We start from the raw sequence: 26605 nt of genomic DNA on the forward strand, positions 1-26605 counted from the left end.
TGTGTTACGGACAGTAATAGGTGAGACCAGACTGGACTGACGAATCGATTGCGCTAACGGCTCCAAGGAGAGCACAAACAGTGCAGGACTCAATGGGCAGCCCTGGCGCGAGGACCTGGAAACCGGGAAGAGAGCAGAGAGAGTTCAACTAGTTAGCACCTGTGCTGAGGGGTTCGAATACAATGTTTGAATTAACCCAATAAAAGTGCTACCAAAGCCCATCACCTCCAAAACAGACCACAAATACGACCATTCTAACCGGTCGAAGGCTTTCATGGCATCAAGTGAAAGCACAGACATGGGTGTACTGTTGTCTATTGCAGCGTCAATGACATGAAGAAGGTGTCTAATATTGTCCGCTGCCAGTCGTGCTTTTATAAAGCCTGTCTGGTCGGGACTGACTAATGATGGCATGTAACATTCAAGGCGGCGAGCGAGAAGTTTTGCAAAAATTTTCAGATCAGAATTAAGGAGGCTAAGAGGGCGGTAGCTAGAGCAGTCAGTTGGGTCCTTATCTCTTTTCAGCAGCAGTGAAATGAGAGCTATGTTAACATCCCTAGAGAAACTGCCTTTTTCAATCGAAAAATTAATCATATCCAGAAGAAATGGGCCCAACTGCTCCCAAAACAGGTATAAAATTCAGGAGGGATCCCATCAATACCCAGCGATTTGCCTCTCTGCATGACCTGCGCTGCATCTCTCACCTCGTCAAGCGAGATTGGTTTATCTAAATCGGCAGAATCTGTGCTTGAAAGTCGGGGCAATTGTAATTGACTTAAAAATCCGTCACACCGGCTTTTATCTGGGGGTACCTCTGACATATACAGTGGGGCAAAAAAGTATTTAGTCAGTCACCAATTGTGCAAGTTCTCCCACTTTAAAAGACGAGAGAAGCCTGTAATTTTCATCATAGGTATACTTCAACTATGAGAGACAAAATGAGAAAAAAAATCGAGAAAATCACATTGTCTGATTTTTAAAGAATTTATTTGCAAATTATGGTGGAAAATAAGTATTTGGTCAATAACAAAAGTTCAACCCAATACTTTGTTATATACCCTTTGTTGGCAATGACAGAGGTCAAACGTTTTCTGTAAGTCTTCACGAGGTTTTCACACACTGTTGCTGGTATTTTGGCCCATTCCTCCATGCAGATCTCCTCTAGAGCAGTGATGTTTTGGGGCTGTCGCTGGGCAACACAGACTTTCAACTCCCTCCAAAGATTTTCTATGAGGTTGAGATCTGGAGACTGGCTAGGCCACTCCAGGACCTTGAAATGCTTCTTACGAAGCCACTCCTTCATTGCCCAGGCGGTGTGTTTGGGATCATTGTCATGCTGAAAGACCCAGCCACGTTTCATCTTCAGTGCCCTTGCTGATGGAAGGAGGTTTTCACTCAAAATCTCACGATACATGGCCCCATTCATTCTTTCCTTTACACGGATCAGTCGTCCTGGTCCCTTTGCAGAAAAACAGCCCCAAAGCATGATGTTTCCACCCCCATGCTTCACAGTAGGTATGGTGTTCTTTGGATGCAACTCAGCATTCTTTCTCCTCCAAATACGACAAGTTGAGTTTTTACCACAAAGTTCTATTTTGGTTTCATCTGACCATATGACATTCTCCCAATCCTCTTCTGGATCATCCAAATGCTCTCTAGCAAACTTCAGACGGGCCTGGACATGTACTGGCTTAAGCAGGGGGACACATCTGGCACTGCAGGATTTGAGTCCCTGGCGGCATAGTGTGTTACTGATGGTAGCCTTTGTTACTTTGGTCCCAGCTCTCTGCAGGTCATTCACTAGGTCCCCCCGTGTGGTTCTGGGATTTTTGCTCACCGTTCTTGTGATCATTTTGAGCCCACGGGGTGAGATCTTGCGTGGAGCCCCAGATCGAGGGAGATTATCAGTGGTCTTGTATGTCTCCCATTTTCTAATAATTGCTCCCACAGTTGATTTCTTCACACCAAGCTGCTTACCTATTGCAGATTCAGTCTTCCCAGCCTGGTGCAGGTCTACAATTTTGTTTCTGGTGTCCTTTGACAGCTCTTTGGTCTTGGCCATAGTGGAGTTTGGAGTGTGGCTGTTTGAGGTTGTGGACAGGTGTCTTTTATACTGATAACAAGTTCAAACAGGTGCCATTAATACAGGTAACGAGTGGAGGACAGAGGAGCCTCTTAAAGAAGTTGTTACAGGTCTGTGAGAGCCAGAAATCTTGCTTGTTTGTAGGTGACCAAATACTTATTTTACCGAGGAATTTACCAATTAATTCATTAAAAATCCTACAATGTGATTTCCTGGATTCTTTCCCCCCATTCTGTCTCTCATAGTTGAAGTGTACCTATGATGAAAATTACAGGCCTCTCTCATCTTTTTAAGTGGGAGTACTTGCACAATTGGTGGCTGACTAAATACTTTTTTGCCCCACTGTAAATTACCATAAAACGTTTGGAATATTACATTTATCTGTTTGGGGTCAGTACTGATATTGCCATTTGCAGATTTAATAGCTGGGATGTCTGAAAAATTCTCACTGCTCCTAATCCTCATAGCCAAGAGATGGATCAGTCTGGCACCGTGAAAATAGTACCGTTGTCGGGTCCTATGAATTTGAAATTCGGACTGCTGCTTCATAATATTGTTGATTTCCTTCTTGACTAGTGTACGCTGTAATGCCACATGTTCTGTAAAATCACGTTGTAAAATAGAATCCAACCTAGTAAACTCTGCTTCAAGATTTTGCAACTGAAGGGATCTGGTTTTACGTAAATTAGAACTAAACAATATTGTATTGCTCCTAATGAAGCCCTTTATTGCATCCCAAAGGACCCTAAGGTCCTCCACAGAACCAGCATTAAAATTGACAAATTCCTCAAATCCTACAATGAATTGACGAATAAATGCTTCATTTTTTAACAGCGAAGTATTGAAGCGCCACCTGGCCGCACGCTTAGTTAGTCGGCCCAGAGTTGCAGAGCAGAAAACCCCTTTATGGTCTGATAGAGCTATCGGAAGCAACTCTGCTGTGTTAATAAATTGAAAAAGTTGAGGGGAAGCAAAAAGAAAATCTATTCTCGAGAAAGACTTATGTCTACCGGAGAAAAAAGTGAAATCTTTAATAGAAGGGTTGATCAATCGCCATATATCTATAAGTCCCAAATTGTCGGCCCAGGATTTCAGAGCATCTGTGGCCAGACCCTGCTCCCCCGAGGATGTTGCATTCGATCTGTCAAAAGCTGGGTCCCACACCGCATTGAAATCGGCACCCACAATAAAGGAATAGTCTGTTAGATCTAACATTTTAGTTGTAAGCAAATTGTAAAAACTGCTGTCAAAAACATTAGGAGCATATGCTGCAATGAGCGCTATTTTCCTGCCATTAAATTCCACATTAGCAATCACAATTCTACCCATGTCATCTGCCACGGGCGATTGCTCTAAGACAACGAGGGAGGCTCAGCCTCCTCTAAAAATGACGAACATCGTGTAGGATAAATTGCGCTAGGCTTATGTTATAGCTGACCTTATAACATTGATATTTCAGATCCAGAATCATAGAAATATATGTGCTCAACCCACTACAGTGCGAAATCATTCCGTTATAACTTTAATGTGCGCGTGAGTTTCTCCCCCTCGTGACAGCGCGATGCAGCCCAGCCTCAGTGGACTTCAATGGCATTTGGGAGCTATGTGCTTTTCAATCTCAAAATGCAAGACGGTTATTGGACAAATACTGCGAAAATGCCCGCCCACGGAGTCCCACGGACTCCCAGCCTCAGTGGACTTCAATGGCATTTGGGAGCTCTGCACTTTTCAATCTCAAAATGCAAGACGGTTATTGGACAAACACTGCGAAAACGCCCGCCTACGGACTCCCAGCCTCACATGGGAGGGACATGGCAGTTTCCGCGAGGAGACTGGTGATTGGTGAAAGCGGCCGGATATTTTCTTTGATTGACAGCTCGTTTCAAATATAGACAGGCAGCGGTGAATCTCAGTTCAGTCCCATGCGGATTCGCAAGTGCTGTGGTGTATTGTAAGAGATCAGCTTACATTTCGATTTCATTCATTACATACGGTTTCTACCAGCTTTTTTAGTTTGTATATATTTTCATCAGGGCTTTGAACCGGTTCAAGGAACGAAAACGAAAACCGGGAACTTTTTCTATTTCACATGGAACAGAAACAAAACCAGAAACTTTATTATTTTTTATGTTCCGGAACAGAAACGCTTATTAAAAATAATGGTAACCGGTTAATACCGGTTTTTATTTCGTTCCTCAAAGTTTCCGTAGCCTACAAATAAAAAAGTCATTCTTCTCCTGCGCAACTTTCTATGACCCGCTGGGGTTCACTTCCTGTGTGACGTTCGCTGACTGAATGGAGAGAGCGGGAGGGTGGACTACTATCACGTCTCCACATCTTAAATAAGAGGTAAATATTGCAGTCTATCATTATTCGAAAACGTCAATTTCAAACACGATATCAATATATTTGTCCACGTTAATGAGAGGCTCGCGAACATTAAATGACGTTAACCTCTGTTAGCCTATCAATGCATACAGGGCTTTCCACTAAGGCTCATACTAGCCAGCCATGACAAATAAGTAGCCAGCCGGGGGGGTGTTAAACACAAAATAAACTCCGCCGAGTGCGCGCACGCGCACACTGCATGTCGGGGCCGCGGATCAACAAAGTCGGCGGGGAATTTGTGGTTATTATCGGTACAAACAGCGCGAATCACAACTTAAATGAGTGCGGTTCAGTTTGACATTGTCAGTCCGTTAGATAAACATTTAATTTTATTAAAATCGAAAATTAATATTTAGAACCTGTGGGCTAGGGTCATTAAATAATAAATAATAATAGTCATTAAAGTAGCCGGCTGGACTTAATTGTGTGCCGGCTGTATGGCCGGCAGCCGGCGCTTGTGGAAAGCCCTGTATAGGGCCTGACTAGCCTTTGGTAACACACTAAATGAATTATCTTTCTTTTTTGGCACTTTTTCTGTTTGTGTAGATGGGAAGACATACTGAGAATCCAAATCGCCAACATTTGAAATAATAATTGTTTTGAATTATTTCTTGTCTTATTTAATGAAGGTTGTAATAGAATTAGCCTACATTTGGCTTAAGCTGGATGAGACAGAGACAATTTTATAGCCATTTGTTAAACAGCTGACAGGGAACGTAATTAACCGTTCCGGGAACGAAATGTTTTTGTTCTAACCGGTTTGGGAACGTCTATTTAATGGTGGAACCCAAAACCGGAAACGTTAAAATTCCGTTTCTGTTCGGAACGAACCAATAGGAAAAAAATTCTGGTTCAAAGCCCTGATTTTCATTGTAAATAAAGTGTAAATATAGTGTTGTCAAGTTTGCTATCTTAGTTCCAGAAATTTCGTTTATTTGAGTGACTGAACTTGAACTTGAGGGGGCTAGTCAGCTAGCAAGAAAGCTGCGCACGGATGCCAAGCATTGCTGATTTAATTTTGGCGAAGCCATTTGCCAGTCTTCCTTTCGAGGAAAAAATTAAAATTAAAGAGCAGGGTAGACCAACGCCTCAAACTGACTTGGTGAAAAAGGTAGGGAATAATACTCGTTCCTTTCAGCTCTCCTGGTACGAGAAAGTGAATTGGCTAACAGCAAGTGACCCACATCAACAACAGTAAATAGGCTACTTTAGTAATATGTCATGGATGGACCAAAAATATAGAATCTATTTAAAATGTTTATGCTGAGTATATTATATTGGAATATATATTTTTCTGGATATGAATTAAACACAGCTACAATTTGGAAAACATTTTTAAACAAAAACACAGCCGAGAACATTTCACACTACAGACCTGGATTAAAAGTGAAGGGTTATCAAAATTGTCAGTAAAACATTTCTCAGTCAAAATAAGTAAAATATAGGGAAAGTGTCATTGAATGAAATGTGTGGCACCCAGCTCTATGTTTGGCTCCCCAAGGTCAGTGCTTGTGCCTATTCCAGAACACTCTGCTGTTACTGCTGAGGTTCCTGACAAAGAGCTGCTTTCAATAATGATCAATTTTTAAACAACATGCCACAATTTTAAAATATAAAATGTTAAAATATACCCCTCCCCCCAACACCACCATCATGTATATTGGACAGTAGGCTAATGGGCCAAAAGAACCTGTTATTTCACAGTTTGTGACCCTGCCAACAATCAGCCAGATCAGAGGCAAGAGTATGGGCAAAATTGATGTGCTTTCTTTTAAAATCTGGAAATATCGTAACCGACCAGCCTCCCCTGTTTGAAAGACTACCAGCCGCCACTGGCATCTGCCCAAGATGTCAGTGCTTTAATTGGTAAACTGCGTCTCACTACAATGGCCACACCTTTAGTTTTTGTATCTGCAGAGGAGAAGGCTATAGTATGGAAAAATTTATTAGCAAGACGTCCAGCGTCTGCTTTTAGCAAATGAGTCTCCTGCAGCAGCGCGATGTCAACATTTTTTCTTTTTAACAAACCTAAAGTACTAGTACGTTTGTGAGGAGCATTCAATCCACCACAGTTCCAAACTAATATTTTAAGTTCACCCATAATCTAACAAAATTGTCCCAGGTACAGCTGCATAAAAAATGCCACCATAACTCTCTGTCTGGATAAACTCTGGTACAAGTGCATCCCAAGTAAAGTCCCTCATTACACAACAGACACAAAACGTAGACGCAACATACAAAACAGGTGAAAAGAAAAAAAACATATAAACAAATCGTAAATAGTAAATTAGGTCTGTGACCATGATGGATATGGGGCAGCCATGGGAAAAGGGCCAGCTCATCACTGTAACAGTAACATTAATTTTAGATGGAGTAATTTAGTTCAATATTAACTGGATTAATAACAAACATATATGTCCAACTGTACGATTTTTCACAACCCGGCGGATGAACACCACAGTGCCCATAAAACATAACTGGTTTAGGGATAGTTATACTTAAAACATAGTGATAATAATTAACCAAGTATATTTGTCGAAAACGGGCGGCACGGTGGTGTAGTGGTTAGCGCTGTCGCCTCACAGAAAGAAGGTCCGGGTTCGAGCCCCGGGGCCGGCGAGAGCCTTTCTGTGCGGAGTTTGCATGTTCTCCCCGTGTCCGCGTGGGTTTCCTCCGGGTGCTCCGGTTTCCCCCACAGTCCAAAGACATGCAGGTTAGGTTAACTGGTGACTCTAAATTGAGCGTAGGTGTGAATGTGAGTGTGAATGGTTGTCTGTGTCTATGTGTCAGGCCTGTGATGACCTGGCGACTTGTCCAGGGTGAACCCCGCCTTTCGCCCGTAGTCAGCTGGGATAGGCTCCAGCTCGCCTGCGACCCTGTAGAACAGGATAAAGCGGCTGGAGATAATGAGATGAGATTTGTCGAAAACAGGCTATTCCACAGCTTACCGACTGAAAAGTCTCAATTTCAAGGTTAGTCCTTCATGTCGAATAACAGCAAGATAAACAATATGAGTCCTACCAACAGTCTCTCCAGCTCAAAGAACACGTAACTGAATAAGTGCCATACCAACGCCGACTCCAGCAGCAGCAGTGTCCGAAATGGATTAACAGTCAAGGCGGGGGGGGTGTGTGTGTTATCATCACCTCCCGCGGCGGACTCCGGGCCTGGGGTCGGAACAGACCTCAGGAAATCCTCCGCTTCTTTGGGGGAGGTGAAGGCTTTGTATTGAGCGTCGTCCTTGATTTTCAAAGTGGTGGGATACAGTAAGAAAAAGTCCAGACCTTTAGCTCGAGCTGAATCCATGACCTGACAAAAGGCTTGGCGGCGTTTGACCCTGAAACCGCTGTAATCCGGGGAAAAACAGATCCTCCAACCCTTAATAGTAAGAGGATCCTCAGACCACCAAGAGCAGGGAACCATTTGGGCAGAGAATGCGCAAGAAACTGAGCAGCACTGGAGCCTTCAAGCCCCTCTTCTAGACCAGTGACGCGAACACTGCAACTGCACCTTCTGTTCCTATCCTCCAAGTCGGCTAACTTCTGCTCCATAGCATGTAGCACTTGACCGTGGCTGTCCAGTGTACTGGTGTTGCTTCCGACCGTGGTTTTCAGTGCATTTACGTCGGATTTGATGGCACCGAGACCCGCCGTCAGTGTTGCAAGTTCCGCCTGGATAGCACTTAGCTTCTCATCATTGTCTTTCCCCACCTGTTAAATCTGGGCGAGGTGCGGCTCAAAGTAGGCCCACTGGGGGCGTCGTGGCTCAGGTGGTTAAGGTGCCATACCATAAATCCGGGGACCCGGGTTTGATTCCGACCCGAGGTCATTTCCCGATCCCTCCCTGTCTCTCTCTCCTGCTCATTTCCTGTCTCTACACTGTCCTATCCAATAAAGGTGAAAAAGCCCCCCCCCCAAAAAAATCTTTAAAAAAGTAGGCCTGCTGCTTCTCCAGCACGGAGTCAGCAATGGTATCAATATCCTGCCGGTTGCTTTTGGTTTTCGTAGTCATTGTTATCCGCTAACTCTAAGCAACCGAAAAAACGCCAGTGTAAAAAAACGGTAATCCCACAAAAAAACAACAATTTGGCGAGGCTGGGCTGGGAGCTGAGAGCCTAGGCTGCCATCTTGTCCAGCTGGTCACGTGACTCCCAAAATTACATTTCTTAAAAATATTAACATCTGCTTTCTCTAACAGATGATGAATATTTACTTTATTTGAGCTCTATTTCTTTTTATAACATCTATCTAAAAAATTCTGAATTTGTGTCAGATCTGAATCAGAAGCACCATAAGTAGAATCCAGAAAAATTTTTTGTTTAAACTCAAGTATTTAAAAGTCGATCTACCTCTACCTGAGAAAAACCTTCCTTTCTGAGTGACCTGATTACATACAAACATTTATTTGCCTTAGTTAACTTAGCCTGTACCTGCTTAATGTATTTACAATTCTCTTGAAATGTTATCCCAAGAACAGGCAGCTCTACACACTGAGTGCGTTTACATGCACATAGAGAAAATCAAATTTCTGCCGTTGCTCGACTGAAATTGAAGTTCTAAATGCCATGGAAACACCTTAGCTAGGCTGAAATTGAACCGAACTTGATTTCTCGTAATCGAGCTACACGACCTAGATTATGCGATTTTTGCCGAGCTACTTAGTGCATGTAAACCCTATCGAGCTACGTAGTCGAGCTACTTACTTCAGCACTGCCCCTTCCGGAAGTGACGAGTGATGAGACCACAAGCGGGAAACACGACAGCCTCGGTTGGCATGACAACAGTAGTAGCGAGCAGCAGAAGAGGTCAGGAGGAACAAACGAAGAAGAGAAAATGGCGAGCAGAAACGTCCACTTCTGGAGCAATGAGGAGACAGAGTTCATGCTCATTCAGCTTAAAGAGTTGAATATATTAAAATTCATGGACGGGAGAAAAACGCGCAATGGAGGACACGGAACTGATAACCTTGTTTACACTCTTGAATAGCTCTTCTTCATGACGACAACCGAAAGTGTACCAACACGATGGGGCGTGTAGCACCACCTGTGGCTCGGGTGCACAATGTACCTCACACAATAGCTCGATTTCCTTGTGTGCATGTAGGATTGGATTTCTCTGGCACCCCTGCTGGGACCCTTAGCTCGATTACCGACAGCAGCTCGATTTGGATGTGCATGTAAACGCTCTGACTGTGGAATGTTATGAACAGGAGACAGATCTCAGCCGTAGCCTTTCTTATGGAAAATAAGCTCTTTACACTTTGATGGATTGCAATTCATATTATTATCCTTCGACCAAACAAGAAACTGGTCAACCAAGTCCAAGCAGCATTGTCCATAATCCCAGACCGGAACAATGATAGCTGAATCATCGGCGTATGTAAAAAGGGCGGGGTTGTTATCCAAACTAAATTCTAGGTCAGTGATAAATATATTAAATAGATAAGGACCACTAACACGTCCTTGTGTTGTTCCCTTATAAACAGCTTTCCATTTTCCCACAAAGCTATTATGAATAACACATTGTTGCCTGTTTTCAAGAAAACTGAAGTACCAGTTAAAGATAATTGTTTGAGCTTAACAGACAACAGTTCATGATTAATGGTCTCAAACGGTTTACTGCACCTGACTTTAATAATCGTTACGCAGACTCCCAAATGTCGTTGGTGGAAAACTTCTTTAATCTTATTCCTTATTTAACTGCCATTCGGTATGTTTTTGTTTCACATGTGGTTCTAAAAGCGACCGCAGAGCCACGTGTGAAACCGTAAATGAAACTGTATACGTATGGAACCGTAACACACACACACACACACACACACACCTGTCAGTGTCTGAGACTAAAATCAAATATGAAGGCAAATCTTCATTTAAAAAAAAGTATTTTGCACTATTTATTGCAAACGTGTCATAAACATTTAGCTTCATTTTTCCTCATAATCTCCGTTTCATTCCGTGTTCCAGCACTGAACGAGTGTCCAGATTTCTCGAGAGAAAAAAAATTCAAGTCAGATGTTGCACTGATAAGGTGCCTTCATCAGACAGCCGTTTGTAGAAAACCACAATGACTTAATGTTACAAACGGAAATCCAGATCTATTTTCCTTCCTGAAAGTTTTAATAAGGCGTGTTTTTGATCATTGTCAAGTTCTTTATTGATTTATTCCACAAAGAGAAAAAGGAAAGGGGGAAATGGAGATGTTTCGATTTGATCAGACGTTCCGGAGGTTCTGTGTTTCTCATCAGAAAGGGCAGATGAGGAAACATCAGTTCAGCTCAATCACATGGAAAATAACCACTAAACTACCTCATAGTGACACATAACACACTCCACACAAACACGCATACGGTAAACTGTTCATCGTGCGACTCGGTGAGCCAGAAGACGAGGTTTTCCTCTGACATTTATGACTAAAATCCTGTTAGTGGTTTCAAAATCTCAAAAACTTCCAAACAGAATCTGAAGAGATTCACACAGCTCCTCTGTGTGTCTGATTGTTTAGAGAGCTTTAATTACTGAACAAAACCTGACGTTAATTACACAGAAAGAAAGAAAGAAAGAAAGAAAGAAAGAAAGAAAGAAAGAAAGAAAGAAAGAAAGAAAGAAAGAAAGAAAGAAAGAAAGAAACCAGAGTTAAAGGGATGAGAGGAAAAAAGGCTGAGCAACAGATGGAGAAAGAGGGGAAGAAAGAAATAAACCTGAAGTAAAGCACAAAAGAAGGAGAGAGAGAGAGAGAGAGAGAGAGAGAGAGAGAGGAAGAGTGAGAGAGGGACAGAGAGACAGAGGGAGAGACAGAGAGAAAGGAAGAGTGTGTGTGTGAGAGAGAGAGAAAGGAAGAGAGAGAGACAGACAGAGAAAGGAAGAGCGAGAGAGAGTGACAGAGAGAGAAAAGAAGAATCAGCAAGACAGAGACAGACAGAAAGGAAGAGAGAGAGAGAAAGGAAGAGTCAACGAGACAGAGAGACAGAGACAGAAAGGAAGAGAGAGTCAACAAGACAGAGAGAGAGAGAGAGAGAGACAGGTGAAGTGAGACAGAGTTCATACCTTCAGGAATACACTGTCCCAGGACAAACTTAAAGCCTCCACAGCATTTCTTCCTAAAACGCATGGGAAAAAAAAGAAAAAAAAAGTGAAAATAAGGGAGGATTAAAAAAAACAAAACACTCCGTGTCCTGCTGTTATAGGAAAATAATCAACAGTGATGTGATGTGATGTTATGTTATGAGGCAGAGTTTAAGATGAAATGTTTTTCCTCTTTTTCCACAGCAATTCATCAAATATTACAATTTCTTTCCCTTTTCTCGAGTCGCGCAGCCGCAAATCACAGGTTTATACGTCATTAATCCTCTCATTCTAATCACAACAGCTCATTCCACACAAACGGATTAAAGGAGCGCGTGCAATCACTGATTCTGTACGGAGATGTTTATTTCACATTTATGGGAGGAGTCTCTGAAGTCAGAGAGGTGTAAAGCTGTAACTTTAGGTTTTCTGACATCTTCAGGATGGAGGAGTTGGATTCAGTAAGGTGACAGGGTGCTTTTATTAACATCGAGAGAGAGAGAGAGAGAGAATAAAGAGCAGCTGGTGAGAGAACGAGCGTTTATAGCTGCTATAATGTCGGTGAGAACAGGAACTAACAGGAACGTTTACGTAACTATAAACGGATAAACATTACGACATGCGGTTCTTTAATAAATATAGCATTATAAATGTTGATAAACTGGTGTTGTATAAACTAAAAGGAAGAAAAAAATTACTTCAGGACATGCTCTAATAGGAAAATAATCAACTTCAGGGTGACTCCGCTTAATCACACCACTGCACCAGTGATTATTTTCCTATCCCAGCATGACACGGAGTGTTTTATTCCTGATTTATAACACTTCTTACTCTCAGAGCACTGAGCTGAACATCATTTGTGTAACACAAAGATCAGTTTTAAACTCGAGTGCTGACATTTTGACCTGAAATTAGCAGAAATATTCTTACGTTTCTTTCTCTCTCTGTGTGTGTGTGTGTGTGTGTGTGTGTGTGTGTGTGTGTGTGTGTGTGTGTGTGTGTTGGCCAGATCCTGTTCTGACTCACTTTTATACAATGCAACACTGATCCAATAATTTTACAACACTCCATTGGGTTTTATGAGAACAGATTTTCTCATAGCAAAATTATCTCTGAAATTCCGTCTGCTTAGAAAAAAACCCCAATCAGATACATGCAGAGTGTATTTGTTGTAGAATTATTATAGAAGTTATTAATAAAACGCTCATGTTCATGCTGATGTGATAAAAAATAAATCAACAGGTTGATGTGATGAAGCAAAAATTCTCTTATCATCCTGAGGTTGATTATTTTCCAATAACAGCATGTCCTGAAGTGGTTTATTTCTCTTATAAACCACAGCAATGTGCTACTGAATAGCATTAAAATTTTTTTTTTGAAAGAACAATTAATTGTACTTTATCTGTTTATGATTACACTGAATATTGTAGAATGTTCATGAAACACTTTCCTGTTCTCACTTATACAACCCCAGTTCCAAAAAAGTTGGAACGCTGCGTAAATTGTAAATAAAAACAGAATGTGATGATTTGCAAATCATGGAAACCCGATATTTCATTGAAAACAGTACAAAGACAACATATCAAATGTTGAAACTGAGAAATTTGATTGTTTGTTTTTGAAAAATATATGCTCATTTTGAATTTTGCTGTCAGCAACATGTTTCAAAAAAGTTGGGACAGGGGCGTGTTTACGACCGTGTTGCATCACCTCTACTTTTAACAACACTCTGTAAATGTTTGGGAACTGAGGAGACCAGCTGCTGTAGTTTTGAAAGAGGAATGTTGTCCTGTTCTTGCCTGATATACAATTTCAGTTGCTCAACATGAAATATTCGGGGTCTCCTTTGTCATATTTTGCGCTTCATAATGCACCAAATGTTTTAAATAGGAGACAGGTCTGGACTGCAGCAGGCCAGTTTAGCACCTGGACTCTTTTACTATGGAGCCATGCAGTTTTAATATGTGCAGAAAGCTGTTTTGTCTTGCTGAAAGAAGGAAGGCCTTCCCTGAAAAATATTTTGTCTGGATGGCAGCATATTGCTCTGAAACATGTTTATATCATTCAGCATTAATGATGCCTTCCCAGATGTACAAGCTACCCATATTATGTGCACTAATGCACCCTCATACCATCACAGATGCTGGCTTTGGGGCTGTGCACTGATAACAAGCCGGATGGTCCCTCTCCTTTTTAGCCTGGAGGACGTGGGGTCCATGATTTCTAAAAAGAATTTCTACTTTTGATTCGTCAGACCTTGGGACGGTTTTCCACTTCGCCTCAGTCCATCGTAAAAGAGCTTGCGCCCAGAGAAGGGGGCGGGGTTTCTGGATATTGCTTATATGGTTTTAACTTGCGTTTGTGGATGCAGTAATGAAGTGTTTTCACAGACGATGGTTTTCTGAAGTGTTCCTGAGCCCATACAGTGATTTCCACTACAGACACGTGTCTGCTTTTAATGCAGTGTCTCCTGAGGGTCTGAAGATCACAGGCATCCAGTGTCAGTTTTCAGCCTTGTCTCTTGCATACAGAGATTTCTCCAGATTCTCTGAATCTTTTAATGATATTATGGACCATAGATGATGTGATCCCCAAATTCTTTGCAGTTTTACATTAAAAATGTTACGTTATTCTTAAATTGTTGCACTGTTTGCCCACGCAGTCTTTCACAGAGCGGTGAGCCCCGCCCCATTTTTAATTCTGAGAGACTCCGCCTTTCTGGGATGGTCTTTTTATACCCAGTCATGTTACTGACCTGTTGCCAATTAACCAAATAATTTTTTTTTGTAGCATTAAACAACTTTTTCAGTCTTTTGTTGCCCCTGTACCAACTTTTCTGAAACTTGTTGCTGACATCAAATTCAAAATGAACAAATATTTTTCAAAAAACAATAAAATTTCTCAGTTTCAACGTTTGATGTGTTGTCTTTGGACTATTTTCAATGAAATATAGGGTTTCCATGATTTGCAAATCTTCACATTCTGTTTTTATTTATGTTTTACACGGTGTCCCAACTTTTTTGGAATTGAGGTTATACAGTGCATTGTAATATACATTTCTGCTGCTTATTTATTTTGTACACATTTTCCATTTACATTTATTTTGTCCCCTGATCTATGACTATGTATTCTTATTTGAAATCACTGTGTTATTATCAATGATCTGTAACATAAGAATTTCACTCACCTCAGCAACATGTGACTATTTTCTCTACGTATGTACGTGACATGGTGGCGCAACTTCAACGACAGTGTGATAAGCAGCGTTTGAGATTTTATGCAAGTTAGTTTTATGCACAAGTTTGAATTTATTTGTGGTTTTCTGAAGGTTTCACTGAAAGCCCAGAATTGCCTTGACATTCATGATTGGGTTTGTAAACTTCAGACTCCAACTGTAATATTCTTATCCCTGTGTAAACTGCAATGTGAACATCTATGTAAATGTAATATTATCTTTTACACTGAACTTCTCAGTTAAACCAATAAGATTTCTGACAAATTACTGACAGATTTCTGTAATGTGAACGCAGTGTATAGTTGAGAGGAATCTCACGCTACAGTCTGAGGAATTCCCCCAAACTGTAATGATTATAACAGACGAGAATACACAGTTCCGCCAATCTGGCCTGCCGTTTTACAATAAATCATCCTGGATAAATCTCCACTGTACCGAAATCTGGACTTCACACGCAACCAGGAGGACAGCATTAGAACAAACTGATAAAAAAAATACGAGTTGCTCATGAACGATTCATTCATTTTGAACTAAATCTTTGTTTGACTCGTCTCAGTGAGTGATTCGTTCATTTTCACTCAAATTCAGCTTCGTTAATGAACTGGTATGAGACTCTCGTAAACTTGTCACATGACTACTGCATGTTCTCAGAGTAGGGACAGCAGATTCATTCATGAATCATCATTCAGTCTTTCAGGTCTGAGTTTCTCGTTCATTATTCACTGCTTACATCAGTCACATGACCAGTGCTATTACTATATATGAGACGAGAGCTTGCTAACGTTAGCTGGTCAAACAGAACATTTCCATAGCTAGCTAGCTGTGTGTAATGTAGCTACTGAAGGGATGTTTAATGCCTTTCCATTGGAACGAGTTCATACACTACGGGTCTTCAGTGAGCAGGTGGGCTAAAGCGAATAGTGATCACACAATCAATGGAATGATGTTTTTATTGATATTAGCAGCGCTCTCGTACAAGCAACTGAGCTTGTAGTAAGCAGTCAACTGAAGTTTCAACTGAAAAACTCAACATGCTTTGGTCCAAAAGGTTGCTTAAGAACTTAACAAGGTGAACTTGTGTATTATTCTTAAACCAAGTAAAGCAAAACATGTAGCTCTTTGTGTCTGAGAACCATAAAGGGTGGCTAGAGCGATAAACTAGTTCCAATTAATATATAAAAGGAACGAATCATTCGAAAAAAGATTCGTTCATTTTACTCAACAAGATTCAAAGATCCGAGTCAGTAAGAAGATCCAGACTTTCCATTGTTATTATATTTTATCATTTGCATTTAGCAACATTTTTTTTTCTTCCCAGCAGTCCATGACACAATCCTAAAGAGCTCGCGACCCACCAGTTGAGAAAAACTGCTCCAGTACATTCAGATCATCTCAACAAGCTCTCATAAACACAAACAGAGCGGAGTTAAGGACACACTGAGGATTTATTACAGACCTCAAACTTAAACACTCTTCAGAAGTTATGCAACTGTTATGCACGTGGGGTGGGCGGAGCCTGAGTAAAACGCCAGTTGCGTTAGTTATTCCGACATTTTTATTCAAGGACAATGTTAAATGCATGAATATGACACATAAATAAGACAGAACTTTTATGGATAAAATTCTAAATTAATTTAAAGTGATCTAGCAGACCAGTGCTCAAACGCTGCACTGTTTTCTTTAGCATCAAATTAACAAAAACATCTGCATTATTTTATGGATTAAATTATTAATTTATTTATTAATTAATTCCACGAATCAGAAAAGACCAGGTTTCTGCCATGTGTGTTTTGAGCTGCAGTCACATTTGTTGAAGAGAAATCCTGTGAGAATTTGTGATTATTGGTCAGGATTTGTGAGCGTAATCTAAAAGTGTGCAAATGTTAAAGTGTCTGTGATTATGTGTGTTGTGTTTTTGTCCTTGGTTACGATTGAAAAAGATCGCTCAGGGTGTGGATTTATCATGAGACGATATAAACTGTAACTGCTTTGGTGGTCTGATATTTAGGGGGAAGTTATGGGACTGTTTTATGAGTCCTGACGTTCCTGCAAGTCAAAAATCATAAATCACACACACACACACACACACAAAGGGTGTGTCACATAACGTTATAAATCTGTGTTCCACCTGATCCTCCTGTTCAGAAGCCTGTCAGACTCACATCCTGCTCAGTGCAAGAAATTAAAGTGTGTGACATGCTGTTTTAACTTTTCAAACCTTTAACTTTTCAAACCTTCAACACATCCACTGAGTCTCATGGTGAAATAAATCAGTCCTGGCCATGTAACCAGTCGCAGGCTACCACACAGGTGTGTTGTGGCTGGATGTAAAACCTGACTACAACCGTAAACTCACTGAACAGATAAGCATTACCATAATACCCTGACTATAAACACAGAGTTCTTTCTTATGATTCTGCTCTGGTCATGGAAGCATCATCGACACATCCTGGTGCTGTGAGGGTGCCAATACTTTAATCAGAGTGAAAACTGACATGATTCGGAGTGCAAACATTTTCAGATGATGCAAAACTATGACAAATTTTCTCAAATGAAAGTTCTGTGATCTGCGTAGGATCTATAACAACATAATGAATAGGAAGCCATTTTGGATTCGGCCTCAGTTAAAGATAACGGACATTTTGAGTACTATATTAAACGCAGAATTCTGCTTTCACACAAGGGTGCCAATACTTTAACCGTACTGAAAAAAGAGACACTGAGGAGTGCAAACTTTTTCATGTGATGCTAAAATACAACAACAATGAAAAGGAAGTTGCACATTTTTGGCCAGCCAGATCTACTGGATATAATATTACACCCGATGTAGTGAGCAACTGCACTGAAGAGGAAGCCAGGAAGCCATTTTGGTTTCGGCCTCAGAGGAAGACGGCGGACATGTTTTTTTGTTTGTTTGTTTTTAAATCAAAGTAAGTACAAATAATAGTTAATAACACATTATGCTTTCGAGCAAGAGTGCTAATACTTTAATCACAGACATATTTTGCAGCTGCACTATTGCCGTACTGTCCGATTTGCACCAAAGACATCAATCAGGACGATTGCGTAAAAACTGACCAATCAATGGCCTGCGGTATTCTTAGCCCCGCCCACAATCCATTGTTCAATATTCACAGTACAGTTCATGGCATCAGGAACAACAAGTGAAAACGTGCTAAGAGATTAAGAGATATACTGGGAGTCATCATCTCACACACACACACACACACACACACACACACACACACACACACACACACACACACACACCTGTGAGGTCTCACGTTAAAGTCAGCAACGATCTCATAAACTAATGCTAATCATTATTCTACAAATGTTTTCTGTTTGATTTTGGAAGGAAAGCTTGTAGTAAAAAAAAAAACTGAAAAATAATTAGAAACTATAAATAATTCTATAAAATAAACACACGTAAACACACGAGGACACAGTAAACATGACCACACAGTGTGGTTTTATTACTTTTCTACTCATTATTTTGCTACGACTTTTTAGGTTTACAAGTAGTGCAATAATAATAATACATCATATAGGCTAGGTCACAGACTTTCTCTCTCTCTCTCTCTTTCTCTCTCTCTCTCTCTCACACACACACACACACACACACACACACACACACACACACAAAGGAGAAACAGACTCAGGTTTAATAATCCAGAACAGAGCAGCTGGAGGAAATGAAAGCACACTGATCATTGGTTAATGATGTTGTTTTACAGTCAGGCTTTTAATCGGAATCCATAAAATAAATCAGTGAGCAGGTGGCTCTCGAGTATAATTACACACATTTCACCTCTTTCACACTGGAGTGTCTGTAAATGTTAATGAAGAACATTTCAGAAGTGTGTGTGTAAAAGGTTTTGTTAAACTCCGCCATCAGTGGAGCCCAGGACTGACCCACCACTCGTTCACCTTCTTCATTAAACACAGCATCCTGAAAGTGTATTGTGTTATAGTACAGACATATGGATGCATGACATCATAATGATGGTGTTATGAAACGCATCAGAAGATAAATGATCATCATTGTTCTCCCTGAATTGTATCGTTTCCTCATGACTTTCCTCTGAAGTGTTTGTAATTATCAACAGGAATGAAGAATGATCTCTGAAACAATTTCTTTGTTTCCTTCAACACTTTAACTGATTGTTAAATGTGATGTCATTAGCCATTTATGAGCCTAAACTCCCTTCATTGTTGCCAACGTAGAGACTTTGTTGCTAGATTTGGTGTATTTTTATCAACTTTAATTAAAAAAAAAATCCTACAGACAAATCTAGTGACTTTTCAGCACACGTTAGTTACTGTCCTGAATTCGATATTATATAACTCACTGCTGTACGAGTTTAGAAATCAGCTTCATTCAATTCACAGTGAAACACCTGACTTGCATTTGTGACCAAACACTAATAACCAGGGTCCCACCCTCCAACCAATCACTGATCACCATTGTTTGTCCCGCCCTCTTGCCTCTTTGTTCTTCATTTTAAAATTCCTTTTAGAGATACAACATTTTCTAAGTGCTAAAAGTGACTAAACATTTTCCTTCATTTCCATCAACTGCATAGTTTCTTTAAAGATCTATTCAAACAACGACAGACACATTACTGCAGTATATTGATAAGATGCAGCTTAGCCCTGGAAATACACTTATTACGTCACGGCTTAACAAGCGGACGGAGTTGTAATAATAATAATAATAATAATAAGTTAAATTTATATAGCGCCTTTCAAAAAACCCAAGGACGCTTTACAATTATAGACAAGGAAAGAAAAAAAAGATAATAAAAAAATAAATAAATAAAAAGTAAAAAGTCCACCAAGTAGGGGTCAGGATGTAATTCCCGTGGTGTAGCAGCCACAGTCCCACCAAAAGGCGCAGGAAAACAAGTCCCACATCTCCAGCACCGCCGCCGTGACGCCGTCAGCAACATCACTCGAACACCACGCCGTGGATCCACAAAGCGAGCAGAGAAGCTCCGCCACGCAGAGCGCTGGTGTGTCCCAAACCGCCTGCACAGCCGCCGCGACACCACCGAACAACATCGCTCAGAACATCACGCCAAGCGTTAAAGCGCAGAGCGCTGGACAACCACGATGTAAAATGAGCAACGAGCTCACTGCAGTCCACAGCTGGGAGCGCAGGCATTGCCCATGGCGAACCAAGGCCTGGAGGGAACCGACGCCCAAAACTGGGTCCGGAGCTACACCATAACCGAAGGACAAAACACTCAAACAAACATCAAACTACACAAACACACAGAAAAAAAAATAGAAAAAGAAATAAAATAAAATAAAAAAGCTCTGGTGAGAAGCGGCAGCCAGAACGCGCACGACGTACTCTCAACCGGAAACGGAAACGAAAAAAAAAAACGCCTAGCAGGCTAACTAGTTCCCGTACCAACTACCTAGCGGAGTAAATTTACACTGTTGTCAGTCATTGACATAAATACTAGGTAACTGTTTGCTAAAGTTAGCAAGACTATGTTATCATGCTCTTAAATAAGCTAGCAAGCCAGACAACTAGTACGGATCAGCACCAAATGTAGAACTGCATCTGAGAGCCATAAAACACAAACAGTCGGTCCCTCAGCAGTCTCTCTTTTTTCTCTTAAGGTTAATAAGACAAAAATGCAACTTTTAATGTTATAGCGAAATTGTGTAAGAAGTTTAAACTCTTTTGTCCTGACTGTAACACGGCGCTGACACTGGAGACTCCTTCCATGAAGGTTCAATAAACAAACATTAGTAACACCTTTTTGTAGTCTGTTTACGTGGAGTGTCCGCCGTACACATCCCTGTGAAATAGCTGTTGCTATAGAAACAATAACTAATTAAAACACTGCTGACAATGGCGAATAATATTATTGTTTTTTTTGTTTTTTTATAGATTATACTCAGCTTGTGCTAACTTTCTCCATTGCTTCCAAAGAATCTGGGATTGATTAAAGAATGTACGATGTATGGAAAGTATAAAAAATTAACAACAGCAGCAGCACAGAGCTCTAACACACTGCTACAGTGGGGAAAGTGCAAGGAACATGAAGAGCCCAGGAGAGACACAAATCTTTCAAAGTGTGAGGAGATGATGGATGTGTGTGTCACACAGTGGCTTGGGATGACTGAAGGTCACAAACCGTCCATCAAAAACACATAAATATGGAAGGTATCGGAGATCTAATACACATGTGGTGATGTGAGCTAGCTGTAAATCTGTGCAAGAGAAAAACAAGACACACACACACACACTGTTCAGAAGTATACACTCTACTAATAGTGCATTTAATTGTGGTTGTGTATTCATCTGTGTGTTTTAGAACGTTCTAAATTTTCTGACAATGCTGATTGAGCTGAGGTGTTACTAGTGTTGGAGTCAAGACCACCTAAACCGAGATCAAACCAAGACTAGAATGTATCGAGACCAAGACAAGACCAATACTTTGAAGTATTGAGACCAAGTCAAGACCAAGATCAAGGCAGGGCAAGACTGAGTCAAGGCCAGAACCAGACCAGTGGGTGTGAATTGGGGTGGGGGAGGGGTGGTGGCCGCAAACAGGAAGAGACATTTTTGAATTAGCAATGAGTCACGTTATTGGTTGCATTTGAAGCAGGAAGTTTTACATCCAAGCTCAGTAATGATGTTAACAAATAAATCAGACAATATACAGGCAATTTAGTGAAATCCCCACAGCTGTGATCTTGACTGGTCTTGAAATAAAATCCTGAGTCTCTATGTCTGAGACCTACACTCTCAGAAAATAAAGTACATTATTGTACCTTTGGGGTACAACAGCTTGTCACTGGTGCAGTACTCTCTAAGGTACTTATCTGTACCCTTTAAATAATGCGAAGGAACATATATGTACCTTTTTGGCCCTAAAAAGGTACACATAATTACCTTGAGGTCCAATAATGAGCCCCAGCGGGTACATTAGTGTAGATTGTACCTTGGGGGACAGAAATGGACTCCTACTGTACCCCAGTTTCTGACAGTGTAGACAAGACCGAATAAAAATGCAGTCGATTCCGAGACGAGACCGAGACCTTCAAAAAGTGGTCTTGAGACCGGTCTTGAGTCCTACAACACAAGGAGTTACACAACATTCTGCAGAGCTCAATGAAATTCAGTTTTACTGTTACTGCTAAGTATAATCATGGTGTTTTTTACTCAAACTGAATATTTTCTTCTTGATTAATCAACATATCTGAGGGAAAAGTTTATATTCCTGATAGTTTTGTGCTATTCCTGCAGTCATTCTGGGTTTTTTGGTACATATCCTGTAAAAAATAAAAATAAAAAAAATACCTGCATGCTATCTAGCTAGTAAGATGAAGCATTAGCCTCCATCATAAACTCAGCATCGATAATTGACAAGGAACAAGTGCAACAAGTCACTTTTAAACTGAGATTTTCTTAATTCCATGCAAAGTAAAGCAATATCTTAGACAAATGATTCCGCGACCCAATCCTATGGCATTTATTTAGTTCCTGTCTGCAGTTAGTTCACATTTATTATAACTGCAGTTGCACCTTATCCTGCATGTGTATAGAGACATTACGGTGAAAAGTAGAGCTTAGAAGGAAGTACAGTGAATGTACAGTATGTAGCTAGGACAGTTAGCTTGCTTTGTTGCGCTAATCTGAAAATAAAGCTAGTACAAAGCCGAAAATGTAACGTAACATTATTTAATGTGTTTGACTAGCTAGGCTTAGAAGCTAAATGCTATATAGTTGCTATCAACAGAACTCAACAAAACTAAAAACAGGCCACGCCCTCAACCGGAGATAGTAGCGCTTGCTCTACACCCACCAGAGAAAAACTACAAGCGACAGTAACACTGTTTAACACCGACATGTTCAGAAAGCATCTTTATTTGCGCATAATTGTAGCTTGGGGAGGAAAAAAACACGAGGGATAAACATTTATCCGAGGTAAAGTTATAAAAAAAGTTAAAACAAGGAAACAAAAAACAAGAAGACTTGATTTCTCAAGTTCCATTAAAAAACCCCACACTTTTATTGTCAACGTGTTTTGGTTAAAAAGCAGTGGTTGTCATTATCATGTAATTATTGTTGTTCAGATCTTCTGTGTCTGCTGAGACGTTCACCCAGCCGTTTGTTTATTTCTTTCTTCCTGTCACCTGCTTTGCTGTCCAAGTAACGGCGAGCAGAATCAACCCCAGCCTAAGAAATGTGCTCTGGATAAAATGGAAACTGCACCTTGATTTCCCGTAACTGGTTATATGCTTTAGCGTGACATTATTAAATGCTAACATACACAGAGCTGGATTTATACACTGCACTGATATATCTGTTGTGTCCATCTTGTCTCTTTGTTATGGTGTGTATCTGCATTACAGAGCAACTGCTCGAGTGTTTTTGATAAATAAACACGTCACCAAGGAGCTGATTCATGTCTCTACACACACACACACACACACACACACACACACACACACGCTACACACTCATGCTGATCCAAAGCATCTCTGGAAATTGATCAAATGCTGTTAATCACAATCATATTGCATACAGCGTTCATGCCACGTGTTTCTGTTTGTTTTAGCTACGGCATATGAATGTATGGTTATTGAGGCATTTACAAATGCCATCACAAAGACACAACAAATTAAGAAAAACTATATATATCACTTCTTGATCAAACACTATATTTGTTTATTTGTTGTGTTTTTATCATTATCTCCTCAGATAAAATTAGCTAGCTCTAAACTCCTAAGGTAACTTCAGCTACATTTACTGACTTATCTCGCTAGCATGAACTACCAACACCACTGGCTAGTGTTATCCTTGCTGCTATTCATTCATCGGCTTATTTACAGCTTTTAAAAACAGATAAGAAACTATACATACAAAGTTATCCACAGATTTTTTTTTTAAATATGTGACATTTGCTTGAAAAGAGCACCATAAAGCTTGCAGTAATCTCGACATAATATTAGCGAGGTAGCAGTAAACTACTGAGGTGATTTTAGCTACATTTACTGACTTTTAGCTTTCTAACAATAACTAGCAACAAACACTGGCTAGTGTTAACCTTGCAAACAACATTTCATCTTTCTGCCTGTTCTACTAAACACTCATTGATTAATTTAAATGTCTTAAAAACAGATAAAGAAATGTGTAATTGCTTTCAGAGTAGCAAACCTAAGCACAGATTTTGTGTAACATTAGCTATAAAAATAACCAAAAAGCTAACAGTAAACAACTGTGTTAACTTTAGCTATTTAGCAGTACCTTTCTTTGGGAACATTAGCTAGCAGTAATATCCTGAGGAAACTTTAGCTATTTAGCAGTAGCCAACTGTGGTAACATTAGCTATTTAGCAATAACCTTCTGAGGTAACTGGAGCTATTTACCAGTAACCTCCTGTGGTAGGGTGACCATTTCTATAACACCAAAAAGGAGGACATTATTTGGACGGGGGGTCTGGGGGCCCTCCCCCAGAAAATTTTATATTTCTTAGATGCAATTTCCTGCATTCTAATCAATTTTAGGGTGAATAATGGCAAATCCCATCTGATTCATAGCCCTCAAATTTTTATGTAAACCACAGTGGCAAGATTGAGAATGGATTATTTTTATCCAAGTCACTCAAGTTTGGTGAAATCAACATCGCAATTTTGTAGGGTTAAAGATTATGATTGTGGGGGAAAAAAGAGTAAGGTCAAAGCATTCATAGTATTTATTATAATTCATGTATTAGCTCTTAATTGGCTAGAACACACAGTATTTATATTTATTAAAAACATTGTGGAGTTAACAAACCACTGAAATTAAACTTAAGGTGCTGAGTACCAAAAAGCACAACATTTGTAGATTCTCAAAGAACAAATAGGCAACATAACCAGCAACATTATAAAACGTTTTAAAGCATTCATAGTATTTATTATAATTCATGTATTAGCTCTTAATTGGCTAGAACACCATATTTGTATTTATTAAAAACATTGTGGAGTAACAAACCACTGAAATTAAACTTAAGGTAGATATAGTAGATGTGCATTTGCACTGTCATCCATATCCTAACAAGTTCAGTTGTGAGCAGCTGGTCTACCGGACAGACTCATGTTTCCAAGTCCCAGCCAGGGCCAGGGGGGCAGGGCACTAGGCACGTGCCAGGAAGATCATCAAAGGATAGAGCGCAACGCGTTCTAGAACGCAACGCCTCGCGGTGCGGAGTTCGCATTGCATGCCAAAAAACATTGAGCCATAGACTCTTTATTGTAGATTACTAGTGTGCAGCACAGATCTGCAGTTTCCCTACAAAAGGTTATTCTAGAACTCTGCTCTTCCAGTCTGGCAAGTCGATATTATATAATTCCGCTCATCGTCTCTAAAAGGAGGACAAATGTGCGTCCGGCTAGATGCTGCGCCGGACGCCGGACAAGACATTGAAAAGACGGACGGTCCGGCCTAAAGCCGGACGTCTGGCCACCCTATCCTGTGGTAACATTAGCTATTGAGCAGTAACCTCCTGTGGTAACATTAGCTATTTAGCAATAACCTTCTGAGGTAACATTAGCTATTTAGCAATAACCTTCTGAGGTAACATTAGCTATTTAGCAGTAACCTCCTGAGGTAACATTAGCTATTGAGCAGTAACCTCCTGAGGTAACATTAGCTATTGAGCAGTAACCACCTGTGGTAACATTAGCTATTTAGCAGTAACCTCCTGAGGTAACATTAGCTATTTAGCAATAACCTCCTGAGGTAACATTAGCTATTTAGCAATAACCTTCTGAGGTAACATTAGCTATTTAGCAGTAACCTCCTGTGGTAACATTAGCTATTGAGCAGTAACCGCCTGTGGTAACATTAGCTATTTAGCAGTAACCGCCTGTGGTAACATTAGCTATTGAGCAGTAACCTCCTGAGGTAACATTAGCTATTGAGCAGTAACCTCCTGAGGTAACATTAGCTATTTAGCAGTAACCGCCTGTGGTAACATTAGCTATTTAGCTGTAACCTCCTGAGGTAACATTAGCTATTGAGCAGTAACCTCCTGAGGTAACATTAGCTATTTAGCAGTAACCTCCTGTGGTAACATTAGCTATTTAGCAGTAACCGCCTGTGGTAACATTAGCTATTTAGCAGTAACCGCCTGTGGTAACATTAGCTATTTAGCAGTAACCGCCTGTGGTAACATTAGCTATTGAGCAGTAACCTCCTGAGGTAACATTAGCTATTTAGCAGTAACCGCCTGTGGTAACATTAGCTATTTAGCTGTAACCTCCTGAGGTAACATTAGCTATTGAGCAGTAACCTCCTGAGGTAACATTAGCTATTTAGCAGTAACCTCCTGTGGTAACATTAGCTATTTAGCAGTAACCGCCTGTGGTAACATTAGCTATTTAGCAGTAACCGCCTGTGGTAACATTAGCTATTTAGCAGTAACCGCCTGTGGTAACATTAGCTATTGAGCAGTAACCTCCTGAGGTAACATTAGCTATTTAGCAGTAACCTCCTGTGGTAACATTAACTATTGAGCAGTAACCACCTGTGGTAACATTAGCTATTGAGCAGTAACCTCCTGAGGTAACATTAGCTATTTAGCAGTAACCACCTGTGGTAACATTAGCTATTGAGCAGTAACCTCCTGAGGTAACATTAGCTATTTAGCAATAACCGCCTGTGGTAACATTAGCTATTGAGCAGTAACCGCCTGTGGTAACATTAGCTATTTAGCAATAACCTCCTGAGGTAACATTAGCTATTGAGCAGTAACCTCCTGTGGTAACATTAACTATTGAGCAGTAACCACCTGTGGTAACATTAGCTATTGAGCAGTAACCACCTGTG

The 26605-nt window shown here is 40.4% G+C and overlaps 1 protein-coding gene across 1 annotated transcript in view; it reads right to left on the reverse strand.

The window, feature by feature from the left end:
* ccbe1 (collagen and calcium binding EGF domains 1) overlaps nt 1–26605 on the reverse strand; it is a 171345-nt gene that overhangs the window by 42183 nt on the left and 102557 nt on the right. Inside the window, exon 3 of the mRNA XM_060935342.1 lies at nt 11514–11566. Coding sequence (XP_060791325.1) covers nt 11514–11566 — 53 coding nt within the window. The remainder of the gene's footprint in view (nt 1–11513; nt 11567–26605) is intronic.

The sequence above is a fragment of the Neoarius graeffei genome, chromosome 12 (genome assembly GCF_027579695.1).
Source record: "Neoarius graeffei isolate fNeoGra1 chromosome 12, fNeoGra1.pri, whole genome shotgun sequence".
NCBI classification, from domain to species: domain Eukaryota; kingdom Metazoa; phylum Chordata; class Actinopteri; order Siluriformes; family Ariidae; genus Neoarius; species Neoarius graeffei.